At 38.7% G+C, this 22,920-nt stretch overlaps 3 protein-coding genes across 4 annotated transcripts; all 3 read right to left on the reverse strand.

Moving 5' to 3' along the window:
- Nucleotides 1-6,864, reverse strand: rabl2 (RAB, member of RAS oncogene family-like 2). The gene is made up of 8 exons (XM_077569379.1): nucleotides 6,247-6,864; nucleotides 6,124-6,153; nucleotides 5,324-5,403; nucleotides 5,162-5,241; nucleotides 4,872-4,983; nucleotides 4,693-4,790; nucleotides 3,993-4,076; nucleotides 1-3,540 (listed from the first exon to the last, which is right to left on the reverse strand). The coding sequence occupies exons 1-8, from the start codon at nucleotides 6,357-6,359 to the stop codon at nucleotides 3,457-3,459; spliced, it is 681 nt and encodes a 226-aa protein (XP_077425505.1). The 5' UTR covers nucleotides 6,360-6,864; the 3' UTR covers nucleotides 1-3,456.
- A 717-nt stretch (nucleotides 6,865-7,581) lies between these two features.
- LOC144053447 (ciliary microtubule associated protein 1A-like) lies at nucleotides 7,582-14,209 on the reverse strand. The gene is made up of 9 exons (XM_077567904.1): nucleotides 14,013-14,209; nucleotides 13,082-13,137; nucleotides 12,687-12,978; nucleotides 11,669-11,747; nucleotides 11,235-11,438; nucleotides 11,046-11,153; nucleotides 8,910-9,031; nucleotides 8,699-8,839; nucleotides 7,582-7,968 (listed from the first exon to the last, which is right to left on the reverse strand). The coding sequence occupies exons 4-9, from the start codon at nucleotides 11,742-11,744 to the stop codon at nucleotides 7,852-7,854; spliced, it is 768 nt and encodes a 255-aa protein (XP_077424030.1). The 5' UTR covers nucleotides 11,745-11,747; nucleotides 12,687-12,978; nucleotides 13,082-13,137; nucleotides 14,013-14,209; the 3' UTR covers nucleotides 7,582-7,851.
- An 817-nt stretch (nucleotides 14,210-15,026) lies between these two features.
- LOC144053444 (ciliary microtubule associated protein 1A-like) lies at nucleotides 15,027-22,786 on the reverse strand. Of its 2 annotated transcripts, none has more exons than XM_077567899.1 (7): nucleotides 22,291-22,786; nucleotides 20,729-20,843; nucleotides 20,436-20,639; nucleotides 20,230-20,337; nucleotides 18,852-18,973; nucleotides 17,389-17,529; nucleotides 15,027-15,902 (listed from the first exon to the last, which is right to left on the reverse strand). In XM_077567899.1, exons 2-7 carry the CDS (start codon nucleotides 20,838-20,840, stop codon nucleotides 15,786-15,788), a joined length of 804 nt encoding a protein of 267 aa, XP_077424025.1. In that variant the 5' UTR covers nucleotides 20,841-20,843; nucleotides 22,291-22,786; the 3' UTR covers nucleotides 15,027-15,785. The 2 variants fall into 2 exon arrangements, with proteins under 2 accessions (XP_077424025.1, XP_077424026.1); XM_077567900.1 differs by lacking the exon at nucleotides 22,291-22,786 and adding an exon at nucleotides 21,903-21,998.
- Between the last annotated feature and the right edge of the window lie 134 nt (nucleotides 22,787-22,920).

Below are 22,920 nucleotides of genomic sequence, written 5' to 3' on the forward strand. Positions count from 1 at the left end.
TCAGTGCCTCGGTACATTTATTCACACTTGACAACACGGATACAGCTTATTGACACTGTTGAAATAAAAAGGGTTACATTTCTTGTCTTCCAGTATGGAAACGACAATGTTGATGACTCGTGTAAACTGCTGCGCGAGTCGTCGTCAATTTTTTATTACACACTACATTGAGTTTTCATCTAAAGGCTACTGCTGCTGGCAAACGGGCTGTGCAGCTTGAAACTAATGCAGCAACTCAGCCCTCTCTGCACAAGACAAAATAACACAAAAGACATCAACGGGGAAGTGGTTCATATTTTATCACGTGACACATGGTTGCTAAGGGCAAAAGAAATACATATCTGGAAATTCCACAGGAATTTAAATCGGATAATTTAGAAAATACAGGGTTGCCCACAGGTACACTGGTGCTTTGAGATAAGACTGCCTTGACCTTTTTTTCTTAAGATAGGAGTTGTCCCTGAGATACGAGTGCGCTTCAGACCCCCACCACTAGATGGAGGCAGCCGTCTGAGTCTTCACAACATCTGACTACCATCACGTCATATTGGTTTCCTTGCAGTGGAAGGACAATGTCAGTTGGTGGCAGTAATGTGCCATTAAGATGATTTGCCAACCTCCAATAGACCCCACAAAACAAGGAAGGGCAATACATTAGCCACAGTTGTGTTTTGTATAAATATTTTCTATGTTTGCAGGTTCTGTGCTTTTACACAATACAACACTGTTGAGTAATTTTTTTTACATACTATATATTTTGGGGGGGCTGTAACGGATCAACTGCATTTCCATTCATTTCAGTTGGCAAAGATGATTTAAGATATGAATATGTTGAGGTAAAAGCATGATCACAGAATGAATTAAGATCTATCTCAAGGCACCACTGTATTACTTTAGTGCCATCTTGTGGCATCTTGGTGCTAATGAGTTATGCAGAAGTGATGTGATGAGAGTGAGTGGTTCTTTGTCACCATCGTGTGGCATTTATAGGCAATTACAAACTAGGCATGGGCCGATTACCAGTTTGATGGTTTAGAACTACTTTAAAAAGTAATAACTTCAATGACCAATAAAACTGCCACCAGTAATGAGCTTTTTGTTTTTTAAGGGGACTTTTAAGTAGGCCATGTCCTGCTGCAACATGATTAGCTGTTTGCAGTGATGAGAACACTGAACTGAAGAAATCACCGCTTTGCCAAATTAGCAGAGAGGGGAGTGGCGAGCAGTTACACACACACATCACACAGAGGGAGATTAGAGATATTTAGCCACTGCAGTTACTTACACAGATGCATATTAGCTACGTTCATTAATATGTGTTGTCCTTAAAAAAATTTTTTTTTAACAAAAATACATGACGTCAGCGGATACTAGTTAGTAGTGATGACAAAATGAAGCTTCATAAAGCACTTGTGATTTTTTTTAAGTCCCCTAGATGGTGCTCTTGGTTAGAAGATGCAGTGGAAATTTAATACATTTCCATTGCACTAGCCTTTATATTTAAACCAAGAGCACCATCTAGGGGACTTAAAAAAAATCACAAGTGCTTCATGAAGGTTCATTTTGCCATCACTACTAGTTAGTCCCTAGGACAACATGGATAGCCCACAGGGTCTGTTCTAAAAAATATCTCACCAGTAATGGGAATATAACAGAAGAAGAATGTTAATATTTCTTTATTTTAACTTAAATCTGTACAAATTTCTTAATGTATTAAATTGTGTATATTTTGTTTTAGAAAAATACACTGGGTTCCAAAGGGATTTTTTTTTTAACCAAATATTTCAAAAGGGGCATTTTAGAAATGTAAATTTATACCTTGATACTGCAATAATTTTGCTCATGGTTATCATACCATCACAATCTAAAACCGGCCCATGTCTATTATGTCTATTATGATGATCATCTCAGATTCACATAAAATATCTTTGGTGAGGTTTCAGTGGAAAATATCCCGGGCAGAAGCTCTATTTCGGAGAAAGTCAATTGTGTTACATTGCAAAGTGGCATAATGTCAAGATGGGTAACAATATGGCACCCACACGTCACTATCCAGACTTTTCTATACAGTATAAGACTTTTGCGAGGGCATCACAGTACAATAATTGCTAAGAGGGTATTTCTGAAGCTGGCTCATACCTCAAATTTTGGCTTTTAATACAAAGCATAAAATCAACTTGGAAAAAGGTTGGGGCACTCATAAATCAAGGTACCACTATACTGTAGTTGCACATGAAATCTAGTTTGTTTTTGTCAAGATTACGCTAAAATAAACAGTATGTATGTGCCCTGAGATTAGCTGGAGACAAGTACAGGGTATAGCCGCCTTTCAGAAAATAGATGGGCGCTTTTCCCTATAACTAGATTTAAGTTCCATATAAAGAAGCAACCTTTAATTCTATGAATTTTTGGTTTATTGCCATAAATCCTCTTTAATTCCCATGAAAAATTCTTGAAACGCAACTCCAGTAAGAGAATAATGACTACTTTATACTGTAGTCTTATGTCTTCCAGCAGGTAACCACGGTACAAATTACAAGGAGTCCCCTCGGTTTACTACAGTCCCAACATGCACGGTTTCTAGAGTACGCATGGCACATGATGAACTAGTCTAAAAACATCCAAAAATTATCTGCGTATGCCGCCTACTCGCCGCAGCAAGAACTGAAGTCACCGGCGACCATGTTGTGTTGCCACTCGTTACGCGTGGCTTATTTGAATACAATGTTTTCTCTGCGGCATTTTCACATTATTTTCTGTCTAGATGGCGAAAACGCCAGTGTGTGGCATACGGTAGTACCAGTACTCAAAGATTTGTCAGAATCATGTTTTTAGAACCATCAACAATGGAATGAAAGCAAATCCCGTCAGTAATTTTTTTTGCAAATTGTATTTGCTCATCAATAATAGGAGACTGTCACTGTGAAATGTAAACTTACACTCTGTAAATCATGAGTCATAATATGGGTCGATGCAAACAATGAAGTTTGTTCTTTGCGAGGCTCTTATTACTCCATAAGGGAATCCTGACCTAAAACACAACTAATTGTTTTCAGTACAATTTTTTGGGGGGGGAAGTTGTAATAGTGGCAATGCAAGATGGCTGCCCTCTGACTTCAGCTGCGAAAGGCCACTGTAAGTCCAGGTTATTTTTAGACATCAGTGGTTTGCACAGTAGTGTAAAAATGTGTGGTCACGTGGCACGAGATTGCAAGCTCAGTTACTGCCGTATTTGCTGCATTAGCGTAGCGTAGTGACTGACAATGGCGCATTTACGACATGCGAAGAAATTCGTGTTACACTGTAAGAACAGAACTCCGTCGTAAACCAAGGACTCCTCTCAACGGGAGACTATGCACATCAAAATCACATATCCAAATTTGAGATGTCATGCATCAGAGATCATTCAAACTATCAGCTTCAGGACATGGCAGGTTGCATACGTGAGGACTTTGATCAAGGCAGCTCAGGGCTCTCCTCCCTCTCGACGTCACCGCCTTCCATGTCCGAATGAGCTTCTTTCTTCTCAAGTTCAAACTTCTACAAAAGACAAAATATCATTATTGGGATGAAATACAATTAATTCTTTATGCAACTATTTTTCCCCCCAAAATAAACACAATCCTATTTAGAGGTTTGTAACCTCAAAACATTGTAAACCAAGGCTGTATTACAATAGATAGTTTGATACATTTGCTCTTTGCTCATTTTCCAAACTGCCGCACTTTCTCATGAGGCTCCAGCATAAGTCAGCTTTACATATGCTATATCTATATAAGACGTCTACTGTGACACATTTATAAATAAATTTAAAAAATCATGAAATATGCCATGCTGTGTTTAATGAATCCATATAATGAGTTGTCATGGCAACTTAATACACAATTGTCTTAATTGCAATCAATTACTGAATAAAACTATTATTTGAGGCAACATTCCATGAGATACTTTTGCTTCAAACGGCAATAAATAAGTAGAAAGTATCAACTTGCCTCCAGTTCTTGCATGACTTCGTCCATGAAGTCGCTGGGATTTTGCTTGTATTCCACGGCTCGCTTGATCATCTCTCGGAACATCTGTCGGACCAAGATACAAATCAAAGCAGCAAACACTCATGCTGAGAAGGTGGAGCAACCCGGACTAGTCTTCACACAACTTGTCTTCAAGCAACTGTATCACAAGAATACTAAACATGCAGCAGTCAACCACTTCAAGATGGTAAAGCATAAATATGACACTGGGGTGTGTGTGTGTGTGTGTGTGTGTGCGTGCGTGCGTGCTGAGGATAAAAAGGGACAGAAATCCCATTGAAATACATTTTGTAATGTGTGACCATTTTGCTAGCAATGGAGCTGCCTCGGCGTAGCGACATGCACGTGCGTTACTGAGTCGGGGGGTGTTTCTTTGGGCAGAGATGCGAGTGGGCGACTTTAAGATTACAAATTCGACCTTTGATGTGAATTCACGTTTATGTACTCTATATGTGCCCTGTAATTGCCTGGCGAGTAGTCCAAGGTGTCCCAATATGCTGGGATCGGCTCTAGCTCACCCTTGGGGCTACTGAGGAACAGGAGTATAGAAAATGGATGCATGCAAGAAAATGTGCTCGGTTTTACTTGAATAAAATTGTGTGGCCAATTGGGAAAATGTAGGCCCCCAGGCCCACTGCCATAAATAAAGAGGACCTCAAACCTTGACAACATTTGTTCCATCGGCTGCAGATACAAAGTAAAACGGGAGTCCTTTCTTCTTGGCAAAGTTGAAACTTCGCTGGGTCACCTTCATGTCAGCTGCAGATGGAAATAAATTGGTGAGGTCATCAAGCTTTTGCTGTCACAGATACGTGGAGTTGGAAAACAATGGTGACCCACCATCGATCTTGTTGGCCACCACACAACAGGGAATCTCGGGTCTGTACTCTCTCAGCTCCTGGTACCAGTTGGCCAAATTCTTGTAGGTGAGCTTCCTCTGGACGTCGAAAACCTTACATGTGGAACAAGACAAGAGAGATGTTATTTGGAATTAACTGGAAATGGGCTTGGTCAAGCAGTGTAAATCCAGCCAAGGTGTGCAGGTAAAGTTTGAAGAATCATTTGAAATCAGAGGGTATGTTATAACTATGTTAAATGATTAAATAATGCTCACCATGCATGTGTCTTACCATGATGCAAGCATGTGCTTTGTGGTAGTATGAGGGATGCATGCTTTGAAACCTCTCCTGACCAGCCGTGTCCCAGAAATCTGTTGATCAGATCAAAGTTAACTACAACCTGTCGAGACCAGAAAGGGTCACAGGTAGTGTGTGCGTGTGTGTGTTACATACCCACTGCCACCGTCCTGTTGGCCAAAGTGGCTGTGTGTTTGTAGAGTGTCAAAGCATACGTTGACAACTGTTGCGGGCGACTGAAAGAGGAATTAAGGAATTTTGAAATGCTGCGTTTCCCAAATGAATGGCACCAACTCAGCTTGCCTTGTTTTGGAAGGGAATTAGGCTGGGGGAGTACAACACTGCAGAGTCCAGAGAACTTCTGCTTAAATATAGATTGTGAATACTTTTGCCATTGCTTAGTAGCAATAGGTTGTAAGCAAAGTGCAGAAGCCCCAGTACTTTTAATTTTACCAGTGTTTTTTTTTTAACACAAGTATCTGTACTTGTACTATAAATACAGTGTGAGAGTACTTTTACCACATCTGACTACTAGTAATACTACTACTATTAAACGTACTATCACTGTACTAACTACTATAATGTACAATTTAAATTTCTTTATGTGTGCTTGCTAAAAAATAAAAAATAAAATTGATGTGTAGCTTCTCTGTCATCCGGGTACTAGTGATCCACAACGGCTAAGGAAACTGGACTCGTTTTTGGGTGTGTTTTTTCCCTTTCATGTTTTCTGAAACTAACAAGGGTCATTATGTTATTTGGATTTGGCTAATGATATGGTTATGTATGTGGTGTGTTGTGTTGTGTTGGTCATTACATTCCCACACCAGTGTGGTAGCAGTTATAGCAAAGGGGGCATAATGGGACTGGAAATAATGCCTTTAAGGGACGTCACAAGGTAATGTAATGGTAACCCAATACTTCTGTCGATGTATTTGTACCTCCACTAAGGATACTATTCATCCAGGAGAAACCTCGCCATCAGCCTGAAGAAGAGAATAAACCTTTCAAAACATGTTCACAACGACACAATTGTTGTATTTTTATTGTACTTTCATATTTATTTAGTTTCAACTTACTTGGATTTACCAACGGCACTGTCTCCCAGACAGATGATTTTCACTTGTTCGTCCGCGTCGTACTTCTTTTGGTCCAGCTCTGGGATGTTGTTGTCACCATCGTCGGTGGCCATTTCCTCGCCTCCTCCTCTTCGTGTGTGTTTTTATTCACATCCACTTCGATTTAACGATTTCGACATTGCGAAATAGCTTCTCAAGATAACGAAGCGTAGCTGACCGCGTCCTCGGGCCGGTTAGCAGATTAACTCGTGTACGTTATTTTCGCCTCTGAACATTTGACTTGTTAGTCGAGTTAGTTTTCAGCTCAAGCGAAATCAAACGGGCAACGATAGCAGCTGAGGAAACATTATGTCGAAATAAAACGCGCAGGTTTTGTACGTAATCTCACTTGCTAACTACCTCGCGCCGAGTAATCGAATTCACTGCGTTAAGACGGATATTAAGTTACGTTTAACAACCACGTCGCAACTATTTATCACTTATATATAAGTGTGTATTTAAATATCGTATAGTCTTCCCTAACGCTGTAAAAAAATATATATAGCACACGTTTATTAGCTTTCAGTTTGTGAATGTACAAATCCGTGTTGGCGGTTTCTATGCAACGGTGACGCCCAACGGACCCCTCCTGTCTTAGACTTAGGTGTCCTTACTAGTGCCGGTCAAAAAGTCATTCGACATAGGGCGTTCTTATGTTACCATGGCAACTTTTTTGTTTTGTTTTGGGAGGGTTTACCTCAAGACAAGTGGCCAAAAAGTTAACGTTGTTCGGTTTAAGATTTTTTTTTTTTTATTACAAAGTGTTTGCAAATTATATAGTTTTAAGAAATCATTATTAAATTTTGTATTGCATTGTTCAACTACATTCGTCACCTTGTTTTAAGTTTTCATGTTCTGTGTTCATTTTCATGTTTAATTATTTACTCCGTCAATTTCATACATCTTTTGTTTTTGTACTTTTTTGTTTTGCACAACAAATTATCTTTGCAATCGGATGTGACTGACATATAGCAAATGACAAAAGTGGAACTAAATGAACCACTGAGAACTAGAACGGGCTAACGCCATTGTCATTTTGTATATTGAGCGAGTTTTATGGCTGCATTAAAATCTGGGAGGGAGGGAGGGGGTATAGTTTAGTGATTTATATGGCATGAATACTTCCAGATAGTTTTTGTTTTCCCAAGATTTTGGCACTTTTCCAAATGATTTTGAAAATACACAAGTACAGAATATTTTCCTTTAATATTTTTTATTATTTCAAAATATTCTAGAGCAGAGATTTCTAAAACAGGTACGAGATTAAAGTGACATTGTGGTATGTGATTTTCTTTCTCAAAATAGAAGTGCTTTATGTAACACACAAAAATAATTAGATTTTTTTTTTTTTAACACACAAAATACATGGTGATCTAGTGGTTAGCATGTCTGCCTAACATTTCTGGAGTTCTGGACTGGAATCTGGACTCGGGCCTCCCTGTGTGGTGTTTACATGATTCCCCATGCCCCGTACCTGGCCTCTCTCCCAAAGTCACCTGAATTAACACCAGCTCACCCTAGGCCTTAAAGAGGACAAGCACTTTTACCGCTTTTATCAGTGTGACGTTAAATTAGCGTTAATGAGCGTTGACAGCGATCCACATCTGTAAGAGGGATGATGGTTTGTTCCGAGTGATATCTTCCAAAGCTGAAGGATGGTGCTTTGAGGTGTGAGGAGGTGACCTAGAACAAAAAAAGCCTTTAGTCAAATAATCCAATATTGATTGCGGTGTGTCAATTACTTCAATGCAACATGCTTTATTGTCAGCCTATACTAGCATAAAAAAATCTTAATATAGATAATGTCATCTGTAGACCTGTAAGTATGTCACAGAAATGCGTGGGCGCAGTCAGTGAACATTAGTAGGCCTATGTTTACATAAAGTCAATAACCCTTTTGTAGTGGCTACGTCTACCTTGAAACCACTGTGGGTGAGTAGACAGTGAGTGTTTGACACGCTTGTTAGCGTTGGTGGAAAAGCAAGTCATTTGCTGGTGAGTTTTTAAGATTTGTATTCACCTAAAACGTCATTGATCTTCCAAAAAAAAAGCAATTCTGCAAAAAACATGTTTCATACTAAACAAATCGTCACTACCAAGGCAGTCAAAAGACTACATTGCTCCCGTCTTACACACCTGCTAACAGATGAGCACCTGCAACTTAAACAGGTTTGTGAACAGAAGAAGAGATACAACAGCGACACCCAACTGTCAACTCCGCGACCCACATGCACGCAAATTAAATAGCTCATACACTTTTTAAAACCATAATATTGGTAATACTCATTTTTTTAAAGGCCATGTAAACATGCTCCAATTCCGTATATATTTCCCTGGGTGACCCCTTTTCAAACCCAAATTCTTGTTCATATAAACACATTCGGCATGTCTCTTAAAAAAGAAAAACATTGACCTTTTCAGGACAGTATACTCCAGGTGCTGGCGTCCTTGTAATGCTTGGGGGTAGGAACTTGCGGGCTGGCATGCTGTACTCTGGAGACTTCTTTAGGTAAGTTTTGAGGTCCACAGCTTGATAGGCTGCGGGGCCTGGAGTCTGCAGGAGGACTTATCAATTAAACCAGGATGGATTTATTTACATAAAATGGGGTCTTATATATGTCTACCTTTGCCAAATCATTGGTAAAGTTGCCAATTTTGGTGCGACCACAGATTGTGTGTGAGGGGACTGAAGCTATGTTCACAGTTTTGGATCCCAGAACAGGAGGCAGCATGTTGGATGCTGGACCTGCAGTGACAGGCAGAATATGAAATATCACATACGTTGTATCAGTGTTAAAGATAAATATCACATACACTGTATCAGTATTCATTATCAGTTGCCACTCCCCCATGCACAGTGGTCACACTACTTGAAGACAAAAAACAAACAAAAAAAAAGAAAAACAAAAATATATCTTTTTTTAAATACTGTATGTATTTTTTTTACATGAGCAGGATAACCTTTAATATCCTGAAATCAGGGGTGCTCAAGTTCGGTCCTTGAGAGCCCCTATCCACCTTGTTTTCCATGTTTCCCTCCTGCAGCACAGTTGAATCTAATAATCCGCTCATCAGCAAGCTTTGCAGAAGCCTGATAACGATCCTGATCCTGAATCAGGTGTGTTAGTGGAGAGAAACATGGAAACCAGGCTAAATAGGGGCTCTCGAGGACTGAACTTGAGCACCCCTGCTGTAAATAATATTCATTTTTGTTTTTAAAAATCACAAATCGGGGGTGGTATTATACAGAGATCTTAATAAGAATTCAGTTTGTGAGGCAGAATTTGCATTTAATGCCTCAGCAAAACACATTGAATAACAAAACTGACAATCGCTGAGAAGTCCCAAAAAGCATTCCTGGGCGCAGGGTTGTTATAGATTTGGAATTTTCATTTTAGTTTGTATTTTGTTTTTTAAATTAAGTTATTTTTTTATTAGTTTTCAGGGTGGTTCTGTTAGTTTTTATTGGTTTCAGTTATTTAAAAAATGCTTAGTTTTAATGTAGTTTTAATTTAAGTATTAGTTTTTGTTTTATTTTGTTTTTTAAATATGTATTACTTGTGTGCAATATTTAATAAACACCATGGTAAAATGAAAAAAGTAACACATTTCTGATCCAGCGTTGCATTTGGGCTGATTTAAATGAAAAAGCAGGCGAGGTGAGCCATTGGAGCCAAAAGTCAAGCAAGCAAAATTGCCGCCTAGAAGCGATGTCATCTGAAGGTGCTTTTCTATTGGCTGCTGCTAGATGACATCACTTCTGTGCGACACACTTTCAAACGTCCTTATTCCAGTTAAATAAATTTACTTAAAATCATCCCCAAAGGCTCATGCATTAACTTAATTACCAAAGACTAAAACAAAGGACATTTTCGCTAGGGCTGGGCAGTATATCTAAAAAAAAATATCAATATCACGATATTGGTCCATGCAATATGCATATCGCAAAGACATGCAATAAGATTCATATGGAATTGTATGCTTTTATCTCAATTTGACCAGTCAAACTCAAACTTAAATGTGCATCACCATCCAATAGTAGGTATTTGTAGTTACCATATATTCTAGGGTAACTAAATTAACTAAGAATGCATTAAGCTTGCTTATTTTGTCACATGAAAAAAAAGTTATTCTTTCATTAGATAATAAAAAATGTATTTCTTCAGGTACATGTTAAATATCGCAATAATATTGAAATCGCAATATTCAATAACTATCTTATGTTTTTCCAATATCGTGCAGCCCTAATTTTTACTATAATTAGTTAGTTTTGTAAATATAAACTCTAGTTTCAGTTAGTTTTAGTTTTTTTAAAAGCATTTTCGTTTAGTTTTTTATTTCATTAACGAAATAGCTTTTTTTGTTAATTGTCACCCAAAATGACCTTGCCTGGGCGGCAGCAGAGACGCTCCTAGGTTAGTAATAATTGCCTCCGAGCTGGCAAATAAGCGACACTTCTCACAAGAATAGTTCTCATAAAAGGATGACAAGGAAAGATGGAGAAGCCATGCTAATTGCTAAGATAACCAAAGGAAATATGTAATCATGAGTCATCAGAATTAAGTGCTTGTGTGATCGAGTAAACTCTTCAAAGAAGTCTGACTGGTAAAGCGGAGCGTATCAAACTTTGCACAGCTAAATACTGTAGCAGGCATATTAATAAGTGTCTAGACTCTGAGAGAAAATCTAAACATAAGAGAACATTATTTATTTATTTATATTTATATTATCTATAAGTAAAATGTTAGAAACATTGTTACCAGGAGTGAATAGGTAGCTTGGTGCCACTTGTTTCCACCTTGTCGACAACGTGTACGCAGGAGAAGAACGAAATGTGACTTTCTCTGCATTTGCAATGTGGTAGCAGTCTAAAACAAAAAAAAAAGCACAAGAAAAGTATGCAATTACTGTGAGCCTGTTTAATGAATACATTCATGTGTTTTGCTCACTGGGCGCAGGGAATTCATCACGTGCTCGCTCCTTTCGACGTCTGCCAAATGAATATGCCGGTGTTCCATCGCGACCGGTTTTGGTGACGTTGGAGGGGATAAAGTGGGCGGGTCCAGGTGAGATGTGTGGTTTGCTCAAGTGACATGTTTTGCCAAACGTGTAACTTGGTGCTTTGTTTTTTGTCGGATCGTGGTTCTGAGCGCCTAGATGAAAGGGGAAGACACAGATGTTACCACTAATCATAATAATATCAGCAAATCATATTGCTTATAATAATAATAATAATAATAGATTTTACACAGATGCAGAGCGTATGAAGAGTTTATTTGAAGTGGGCCTTTGCATGTGGGCCTTTGCATGTGTAAAGAGTGTTAAATCTGATTCTCAGGAGAGTGTTCCTCCTATTTGAAGAACTACACTACTTGTGTTTTACCTGTGAGTGAAGGAAGGGCATACAGTGTTCTGGTGGGCCTCACCACCACGCTAACGTTAGGCTTTTCACCAGGCATGGGCTAAATGAAGGAGATATAGTAGACATGAATTGATAGCAGTATACATTAACATGAGCACATGGACCATATATACCATCCTAAATCGTGATGGTTAAGCTAAATGAATGGATGGATATTATGTGAGCAACATTTCATCTAAGGCATTTTTTATCTACACCGTAGTGCTCAAAGCGCTTTACAAAGGCTCACATTCACGCACACATTCATACACCAAAGGCAGGCTGCTGCCATGTCCATTGGGAGCAAATTGGGGTTCTGCATCTTGCTCAACAACACTTAGAAATGGTCAAGGTTGAGGACTGAACCCACAAACTTCAGGTTGGGAGACGACCACCCTACTGAGCCATGATGAGCCAAATGTTTGTTTCTTCTTTCTCATGGAATTACATCCAAAAAATTATTCAAAATATTTATTCGGTGTATTTAGGAGTGTTTATTTTGTTTTTTGATTTGACACTGTACAGTTTCAATTCATCGTATTATTTAACACTTCATATATAAATTATTGGCTGTTAACTGTTAGAATATAATAAAATGATAAATAATTTATAAAGTAAATTAAATAAACTTTTAATTTGGCAAACATGGAGCACTTTTTTTTATTTTTTTATTTGCTAATGTACAGTTTCAATTATTCGTATTATTTAACACTTCATATATAAATTATTGGCTGATAACTGTTAGAATATAATAAAACGATAAACAACTTGTAAATTAAATCTACTTTTAATTTGGCAAACATGGAGCAATTTTTTTATTTTTGTTTTTTGATTTGATACTGCAGTTTTAATTATTTGTATTTGTAATACTTCATATATAAATTATTGGCTGGTAACTGCTAAAATATAATAAACTGATAAACAACTTGTAAAGTAAATTAAATCAACTTTTAATTTGTATACATGTAGACATGGAGTACTTTTTGAGCATGCAACTAACCTGTCACGGGCTCCCTTGGACTTCCGGTGAAATCGAAGCACGTCGAATGCTATCACATGCTAACCAAACCAAATGCTATCGTACACTTAATGCATACTGACGCCGCCCCTTGCGTTCGACGTCATTAGAGGCCAAATGTGATGATGGATTTTGGATTAGGGTGGCGTGTGCACGAAACACAGAGCACATAAATTTGCTGAGTAGCGGTGACGTCATGGCTCCGTCCCTCCAAGGCCAAGTTGCGACTGTGTGAACGGGGCCGAGCAGAGTTTTATTCACCAAATAGCCAGCACTGCAGACGGCGTTGTAAAGAAAGAAAAGACAACGTTACTTTTATTGACTCATTTTGATTTTGGAATGCATGGGTGTTCTTGCGGTCTATCGCCATTCGCCACCTGTGTTTTAGTAGTAGTTGTTGTTGTTGTAGCAGCAGCAGCACGTGCGTTAATATCTGTTAAAAACAGGAAAAATATTTTTTATTTAAAAAAAAAAAGCTCAATGTTGACCAGTGTTGGGTCATAGTGCCAAATACGGTAACGAAAGTCTAGTTTTGTTTCAATCAATTAATCAAACTTTATTTATATTGCACCTTTCCTTTCATACATTAAAATGCAACTAAAGGTGCTGAAATATTAAAATATCCAGAGTACAATAAAAAGTCAGCGGGGATAGGCTCCAGCACCCCTGTGACCCTTATGAGGGTTAAGTGGTTAAGAAAATTGAAGGATAGATGATTATAACAGATGAGTAGGTTCAACAGGTGTTCAAGGCGGGTGACTTTACCCCAACTGAGAAAGCAGATGGCGCTACAGTGCCAGTGACGCACACAATTTATTTATTTTTTAACAATGACTGTGCCCTTGCCGTCTATGACACCATCGTTTTAATGAATGATTCACACACAAAACGCAATTTCTGTCTGACAACACACAGCTATACATCATGTTAAGTTAACCAGAAAATACTAGTTTTATAATAAATCACATGCATCAACGTGTAGCAAAAGTTTGCTTAAATAATATTTAAAAATAATAATTTTTAATAAAAAAATCATGTATTTGTTTCTGTCATGTCTTGTTTCGTTCTGGTCGTTTCCTGCCTTTTTTATTATTATTTTTTGTTTTCCTGGAGTGTCAGTGGGCGGAGTTCCTGCGTCTCAGCTGCAGGCAATCCTAATCAGCAGGTTATTTAGACACAGGACTCACGGGAGGGAGATTTTAAAGTTATTGTTCTTGCTGGTTGCCATTGCCACATCAATTTGTTACTCTCGTGCTTAATTGTACCCGTTGTTGCTTGTAATTGTTCTGGTTGTTGATTTGTACGTACCTCGAGTCGTGTAGGTCTTTTGTTTTCATCCCTAGATAGTAGCCCGCCCGTGGTACTCTGCCCACCTTTCTTGGTTAGTTTTTTTTTGTTTTCTGTTAGGTACACGTTGACCTTTTGTTAGTTAGGCGTCAAGCTCCTTCTGTTCAATAAAAACTGTCAAACATGCCCAGCATTTGAGTTGCATTTGACTCCTTCACCTCCGCTTTTGCTCACCTAACAGTTTCTACTGTTATGAGTAGCTTCACGTGTACTCTTGAGGCCGATACTGACAATTCCGAGATGACGTCACAGGTCAAAACTGCGTTCAATTCGGTGGAAAAAAATCTCTCCGCTCTTTGAAAAGCATTGGATTTTGGATTGATGTAATTTGATTTATGAGGATTATTTTAAAATGTGATGACATGTCGTTTGACTACCATAACAATCTGTGTTGTTTGTTAGCCAATGTGCCGTTTGTTTTCACCGTAGGAAGCATTTGCATTTTGTAGCATTGACAGATTATCAAAAATGCCAGATGTTCGATATTGTCAATTGGGTCAAGCATGGGCTATTCCGAACATCCGGGCATTTCTGATATTTTTGCAATGCAAAACGCACCTTACACGGTGAAAGCAAACTGCATATTGGTATTGCTTTTGCCTGTGACTACAAACTAGCAGATTGTTATAGAAGTCAAATGACATTTCATCACATTTTGAAACCAAAATAATCCTGACAATTCTCCTGAGCGCAGAGCTTTCTTTCACAGAATAAGACGGTAAAATCAGAAATGTCCATCGCATCCATACACAGAAATTGTCTTCAATTTAATACATTTTCGAACTTTGTTTCATGAGATACTTTTGCTGTAAATTCTGATCAAATAAGAAATCCGAAAAAAATATTACTTCAATATTAACTCGACTCTAATGGCATACGTGCTGTCGTAGCATGTGCAAAGAGATATCATAAAATGACGTCAATACATGGACTCATTTGAAATAATGTCCTTATTTATTCAGAATTCTCCACATCTGTACATGACACTATGTATAAATATCTATACTTATGCATATACAATATACATGTTTTATTTGTACAATCCAATATACAAAAAGGACAATTTACTTACAACTAAGCCCAAAATGACTCAACCTGGGCAAATTTTGAATTCAAGTGACTTTTTATAGTGGAATGAATGTTTGACATGAATTGACAAGTGGTAACACTATTTCCATTTCCCCATGTTCTGAATGGGCTATTTTGAATATCGTGTGTACCATTCTGAAGAAACCTACTAAATTGTTTTAGAAACATTGCCTGGGCCAGTACTGAAAATAGTGTGAATAATTTTGTACACCAAAAAAAAACATGAAAATGATTGCCAAAATAGAAGGCAAATAAAAATAACTAGCCAGTGAATTAATTTTGACCTTACTGTAACTGCACTGTATTACAAGCTAAAGAACAATTGCTTGCATTGTTTGTTTGTTTTTTTATTAAAAAAATATAGTAGAAAACAATGTACCTGTAGTTAATTTCCCTGACACCATTGAGTTCACAAGTGCCACCTGCAGGGTACATTTAAGGGAGTTTTAGTAAGCCTTAATTGAGATGCAACAGTAGGATGCGATGGAAAGGAAGGACATTTCCCAACTGTTTGCAATTGTGGACCACATTCACAGACAAGACAAAGTATTGCAAATGCTGAACTGTGATATCTCATCAACAAATCTCATCCGCTGACTTTGACCACTTTGCTTTATCTGATGCCCCGGTGTTGAAATGTCCGGCTCAAAGGAAGGAGAGTGACTGTTGGTATCTATCTGCATCCATGATGGGGCATACGGTGTATTGCGAGTGACGTAGTCCAAAGGTGTAGGCTGGCGCTTTGGAATGTGTGGTGGTGACCTGGACAAAATAAGAACATTTAGCTTTAACCTAAAAATGATTTTTTTTTTAATTGTGAAAAAAAGTTTCTCATTTATTGCCCACCATTTTTAGCACCAAACCTATCAAAAGAGTAAGCTTTTGTCTTGCACTTGAAAAAAAAATATATATATATTTTTTTCCATACTTCAATAATCAGAACATTGGTTTGTTTCACCGAAAACACTGGCTTCTGACCAAAAAGCGGAGGAAAGTTAACAATTTGGGAAAGCAGAACAGTGACTAGTTTTTGCTTCTGTAAAACTATAAAACAAAAACAAGACTGAGAAAACAAACACTTCAAATACAAATACACAAAATACACAACTAAGACATGCTGACTCACCACATGGCTCGAATTACGTCAACAGCTTTTTTACATGGCTATCTTCACACACTGTCTAGTGTCAACAAACTACTGCAACATTCTGGTTATACACTCTCTTTGAGTGTCAGGTGCCTAAACTTGTCCGATTTCCAACTTCTCGTTCTCATAATTGCCATGAAAAGCCGAGATTCCCCCCGAATCTTTATCTTCAAATCATAAGCAATGGCATGCAACACCACCATCTACAGGCATCTGTTAGCTATTACAGTGGTTTACAAACCTGAATTTCACAATTTAGGTGAAACTCTTCCACGCCTTTACGTGGAAAAACATACTTGAATATATTCAGCGGTGGCTTTAAACTGTTGGATTTTAGCATGTCTACCTTTTGTGGCATCTTTAGTGTAGTACATTGAGCTGTGAGATTTTGTTTGGGATATGTAAAATGTAGTGATGGGAAAATGAAGCCTCATGAAGCACTTGTGATATTTTTTGACTCCTCTAGATGGCACTATTGGTTTAAAAAGGCAGTGGAAATGTAATACATTTTCATTGCACTAGCCTTTATATTTGAACCAAGAGCACCATCTAGAGGAGTAAAAAAAAAAAAAGTAAAAGTGCTTCATTTTCCCATCTCTAGTAAAATATGTGCCTTGTCTCCTTGAAGGTTGGGAATCAATGTATTAAGAGAAAGTAAACACAAAAATGTTCTTTACAATAATATGTTCTATGTGCCCCCACTAGTGTAAACACGACATTCAGATTAATATTGGATTGGTGGAACATGAACTAAGCATAAAAAAACAACTGTTTCTAGTGATGGCAAAATGAACCTTCATGAAGCACTTGTGATTTTTTTTAAGTCCCCTAGATGGTGCTCTTGGTTTAAATATAAAGGCTAGTGCAATGGAAATGTATTAAATTTCCACTGCATCTTCCAACCAAGAGCACCATCTAGGGGACTTAAAAAAAATCACAAGTGCTTCATGAAGCTTCATTTTGCCATCACTAACTGTTTCCCATTTTACCACTTGCTGTTGACTGCTCAGGGCTCAGTGACCTTCGCAAGCTGATTTAAACTTTTTCATTGTGGAAAAAAAATGTATAATTTGCTCCAAGAAGAAGCAAGACTTCCCCCACCTTCTCAGGACGATAGACTCCAGGAGCTGGCGTCCTCGTAGCGCCTTCAGGGATGAACTTGCGACCTGGCATGCTGTACTGAGGGGATTTGTTTAGGTAAATTTGGGGATCCACAGCTTGATAGGCTGCAGGGCCTGGAGACTGAAAGAGAAAGTACAAGAAGCAATGTTTAAAGGGCACTTTGTCATTTTGAAGAACCTATCACAGTTTTACTGGACAGTAGCTGGAATATTTTTAATTGCAGCACATTATCTATGTTTTATGTTTGTTGGTGTTCTGTTTGTCTTTTAATGTTGCTCTGTATCCCTTTTGAATTGCCCCTCTTGGTCAAATAAAGTGCTTTGAATTTAATTGAATATCGGGGATAGAGGGTGTCACAAGGTGTCAATTACTTGCTGTACACTTTTGGACACACTTTGGGAGCTTTTGCTGAACCTTTTTGGGAAAATAATAAAACTGTCTGTTGCCAGAGGTGTCAAATTCAGGTCCAGAAAGTTAAAACACTGCCAAAGTTTGGTTTTGGCCAAAGTTACACTTTCACTCAAGTTTAGTAGAAGAACTTGTGGCTGAAGCCAAACTGTGGCAGGGTTTTTAACTTTCTGGACCGGAATTTGACACCTCTGCCCATTGATCATTTGTCAGCAACAGAGCACAAGACTGTCAAACAAAAGCAGAGCAAAGCGACTACAGGCAGCTGAGAGTGTTCAAAAGTAACTGAGCTAAATTTTTGCTTGACAAGTACGTTCAGCACATTTTTTTATTTTTAGTTGAATGTAGTGATGGGAAAATGAAGCCTCATGAAGCTTCATGAAGCACTTTTACTATTTTTATTACTCCTCTAGATAGTGCTCTTGGTTCAAATATAAAGGCTAGTGCAATGAAAATGTATTACATTTCCACTGCCTTTTTAAACCAATAGTGCCATCTAGAGGAGTCAAAAAATATCACAAGTGCTTCATGAGGCTTCATTTTCCCATCACTAGTTGAATGTACAGTCCAATAGATACAACTTAGAACCAACATTTAGTGTAAGAGTAACACCTTATTACCTATATGAGTCATGGTGGCAACGTAGCAACTGTGTATGCCTGGCCGTGTTTGATAGTCGCAAGAGTTCAGTCAATGTCAATGAAACAGGGCAACCATTGCCAACAGCATTTGAAACGTCCACTCTCTCCTTTTTTCTCATTCGTTTCCTCTCTTTGTAGCATTATAATATCTACAGCGGCCAAGGAAATAATCTGCTCCTTCCTGGACAAACGCACCATGTTGTTTGTGGTATAGTAAACATATTACAATAGTGATACTTGCAGCCTGAAAACCTTGTTTTCCGATCAGAACACCACGGATTGCCATTTTTCCGCTGCATTGCTATGTGTGCGAGGTATAATCGCCAGTTGTGTGAGTCTGAGTGAATTGTTTGTTTGTCGCTTGGTGTCCCTTTAGTGTTTTAGACAAAATACCTTTGTGTGGTCTTCCATGAAGCTGCCATTTTTACCACGACCGTAGAGTGAATGTGCGGGTGCTGCGCGTATATTGACAGTTTTGGGTCCGAACACAGGAGGTAGACTGTTGGATGCTGGACCTGCGAGACATTGGACAAAACCGTTAAAGGGTACACACATACAGATAATGTAAGCATTTTTTTTTTATCCCACAGTGAAATCTGACAATCATAAATGTTTAAAACAGTTCAATGTTAATGATGTCAAATCCTTGTGTGTGTGGCCAACACCAAGACCGTGACAAGACATGGACGTCGTGTTTGTGACGTGAAACGGAGCATTAGCCATTTGGGAGGTTGTCACCAGACATGAATAGAGCAACTGATTGTTTTGACTGTATGACAAATGAAAATTACAAGAAGTGAAGCGTGTGACCGTAATGTTGTCATCGGATAAGCTAAAAGCTTATTTTTTTTATTTCTTCTACAATGGTGCTTATCATTCGTTCTGTGACCACGCTACTAAGACAACACATTAGTATCTCTTTCCCGATTAAATTAGGGTTGTCCCAATATAATCCAATACTTTTTTTTGTGCTGATTTCGGACTGATATCTGGTATCTATCGAAACGGGACACCCCTAACCGAAATAAATGAAAATGGCATTAACCTGTTACAGCCTTCCCAAAAAACAGACATGTTCAGTGTTTTGTTTTTTTAAATACAGAAAATAGCACTCCTCAACATTGTACTCAATAAAAACAAATGCAGTAGTAACATAATTAAATAGAACGTAAAGAATGAATCGATTTATGCATCATGGTTACATTGTGGCTCCTTTTGGTTTGTGACTTGGCCACTAGGGGGCAATATAAAGTCATGCAGACACAAATGAGGCAAAAGTTTTTGAAACTCAATAAACTGCAGTAAGTTTTTATAGATGCAACATATATACCTGTGAGTTTTGTTATTGTGTCTGTCTTAAAGCATTACAACACCACCAGAGATGCTATTCTTTTGCCACTCTATGACATTATGCGAAGCGGAATTAAGGCAAAATTATTTGCTCATTTTATATACACATGTAATTGTTTTGGTTTTATGTTCAGATTGACATTAAACTTCAACTGGGAGTGAATTTAAAGAGCTTGAAGGTTATTTTGTAGAATTGTTCACTCTTCAATCAATTGGACGACGGCACGTATCTCACCCCTATCAGATGTTGTAACTTATTTATGTGGCATTTTGTGATTACGCCACACACTATAAGAGCATTGACAGAACACATGCTGATTTTAAAAATCATATAAAATGGTTAAAGTCTGTACGCGTGTACCCTGCTGTAGACATTGATTTTGCCAAGAAGTGTAAGAAATGTCAAGAAGTGAAAAGTTACCAGGTGTAGTCTGGTTGCTCTGTATAACTTGCTTTCCCCTCCCGGACAACGTATATGATGGAGAAGAGTGATAAGCGACCTTGTCTGAACTTTCAAGGTGGTACTGGTCTAAAAACAGCAAAAGAAAATGTCATTATTCTGAAGGTATCCAAGCTGTGCAGCTATAAAAAAATAAAAAAAAAAAGGGAAAAAAGCATCATGCTCACTGGGTGCAGGGACTTGAAAGCGCGCCAGATCTTTGGGACGGCTGCCGAATGAAAACGCTGGCGTCCCATCACGGCCAGTTTTGGTGATGTTGGAGGGGATGAGGTGTTTAGGTCCGGGTGAGGCTTCTGTGCTTGTATCATAGTGTTTGTCCCGAAAGCTGTAACTGGGTGCTTTGTATTTTGTCGGATCATGTAACGAAGATCCTGTTTGAAGGGGGGGGGGGGGCACTTATTATCTTATGATACAACAAATCTTAACACTGGTAGGGGAGAAAAAGAAAAATATATTGTACCTGTCAATGAAGGTAGTGCATACTTTGGCCCTGGGCTGCTATAGAGAGCAGCTATGGGCCCTCGTGGTCTATGGGGCCTCCATGGTCCAACCCAAGGCACTTCATCAGGCATTATCTGTAACAAAGACTCTAATTTTGCTTTCCACTCAATGGGCCGTGTGAAAACAAACAGCTGTCCTCCAATCAGCCAATAGTAATTAAGCAGTCCAGTCTAGTCACCAGTCACCTGCAGGGCATATAGGCCTACAGCGGATATTAAAATAAAAAGTCTACACACCCCTGTTCAAATGCTACGTATTTGTGTTAAAGAAATAAAATAGATACATAATTTAAAAGCACACAACACAAAACCTGACATTTTAACAGGTGTATGTACTTTTTACAACCACTGTATATACAGACAACATTTCGTGGACAATTTACAAGGGTGTCAGCATATAGATTAGAAGTCAATAGTCATGGAAAGCATTGACAAATTACAACCAAATATAGATATTATTATTGAAATAATGCTGTGTTAGGGATTGTTTGTTTTTTGTGTTTGTTTTTTGGGGCGGAATGGGTGTACTATCCGAAAAGGAAGCAAGGATTTTGTGCCCAAATGCAAAGAACAAATATATTTAGCAGGAAACATTAAGTATTAACTTCTTTTTTTTTTTATGGACAGGGCAGTTGAAGAAGAGACTGGAAGCGGGGAATAATCATGCAGGGAAGAGGCGTTCTGCACGGGATTCGAAACATGTCATCTACTGCACGTCTGCACGAACAAACCTCAACACATGAGGCGGAGGCTATTCCAAGTGAGCTAAGCACATTGTTTTCTTTCGTGGGGCACGAAAAAGTGGCACGATTTAGTCCTCAACCTATCATGTTTTTCAGAGTGTAGGAGTAAATTAGAGTATCCGCACAAAACTCCCGCATTACGCAAGCATGGGGAGAACGTAAACTCCGCTCAGAACTGTTTTAACCAAGAATCTGAGAATTGTGATGCAGAGACGCTCAGTTCCTCCTGGCAGTATGCCAATCACCTGTAAATATTACACTAAAGTAGTGCAACTCTAAGATGTGCCTGTGTTACTCAACAAAAATGTCTCCCAGGAAGAATAGGTTCATTAAGGTTCATTATTAATTCTAAAAGGCGTCTGGTCAATTTAAAATAGTTGAAAAAGTTTACCTTTTGCAAATTCTAATTCCCTCTCCCTCTGTAGTCTTCATGTGATCCGGAAATCAGCGTGTTCATTGAACTACAACACAAATTGTTTCAGAGCCGGCCCACTTCACTATGACAATGTTACCAGGGAGACGGCTGAACATGCTGATCGTGTTGTGTTCAGAACACTCAAGCAAGTGAAGGAATTTGTAAGACTGAGCATGTTGTGAAAGCATTTCCAACGTTCGATTATTTTAAATCCGTGTTTCTTGAATGCATCGCAGCCTTACTACAGTTTACGTGATTCAAGCCTACATAGTACAGTACTTATTTTTAGTTTTTCATTGAAAATAAGCGGTTATGAAAATGGATGTATGGAAGTTTTGATAAATTTGTTAACCACACGACTTACCTGTCAGGATGACCCTTGATTTTCTTGTTGAAGTTTCTGGCGGTTGACAACAAATGCTATCGAGCATTTTAGCATCCTGACGCCGCCCCCTCGTCCTGGCTGGAAGATGACATAATTACAGCCTGAATGTAATGACGTGTCACCCGGCGGCAATTTGTACTCGGGTGGCGTGTGCGAGAAACACAGCACGAAAGTGCTTAGGCACAAAACGGTTTTGTTGGTTTACAGTGCGCGCGCACGTCCGACGCCGTTCGAGTTGCTCAAACGCCTAGTCGCACCTCGTCTGAAAGTCGTGACAATAACGGAAACATGGCAGTTTGACAGGTGAAGCAGACGTTCGCACGGTGAACTCACGGAAAGTGGATCAAAAGTTTAATTGGACAATTAATAGCGAATGCGCAGGCAGATAAATATGAGTGAAATGGCCTTTTCCGACAGATTGACACTCGCATCCGCAGTTAATTTCCAGTGTTGAGCAAGCGTTATGTGTGTGTAAGTCAGACACCATGACCTAGCTCTTCGGGTTTAGGAGGAAACATTAAAGAGGAGAGTGCAGAGGACAGGACCCGGGTCGGTGGAAGGTTATTGTGGAATGGGAGTAGTCGAAGATCCCTCTTTCTGTATTCTCAT

This window comes from Vanacampus margaritifer, chromosome 6 (assembly GCF_051991255.1).
Source record: "Vanacampus margaritifer isolate UIUO_Vmar chromosome 6, RoL_Vmar_1.0, whole genome shotgun sequence".
NCBI lineage: Eukaryota > Metazoa > Chordata > Actinopteri > Syngnathiformes > Syngnathidae > Vanacampus > Vanacampus margaritifer.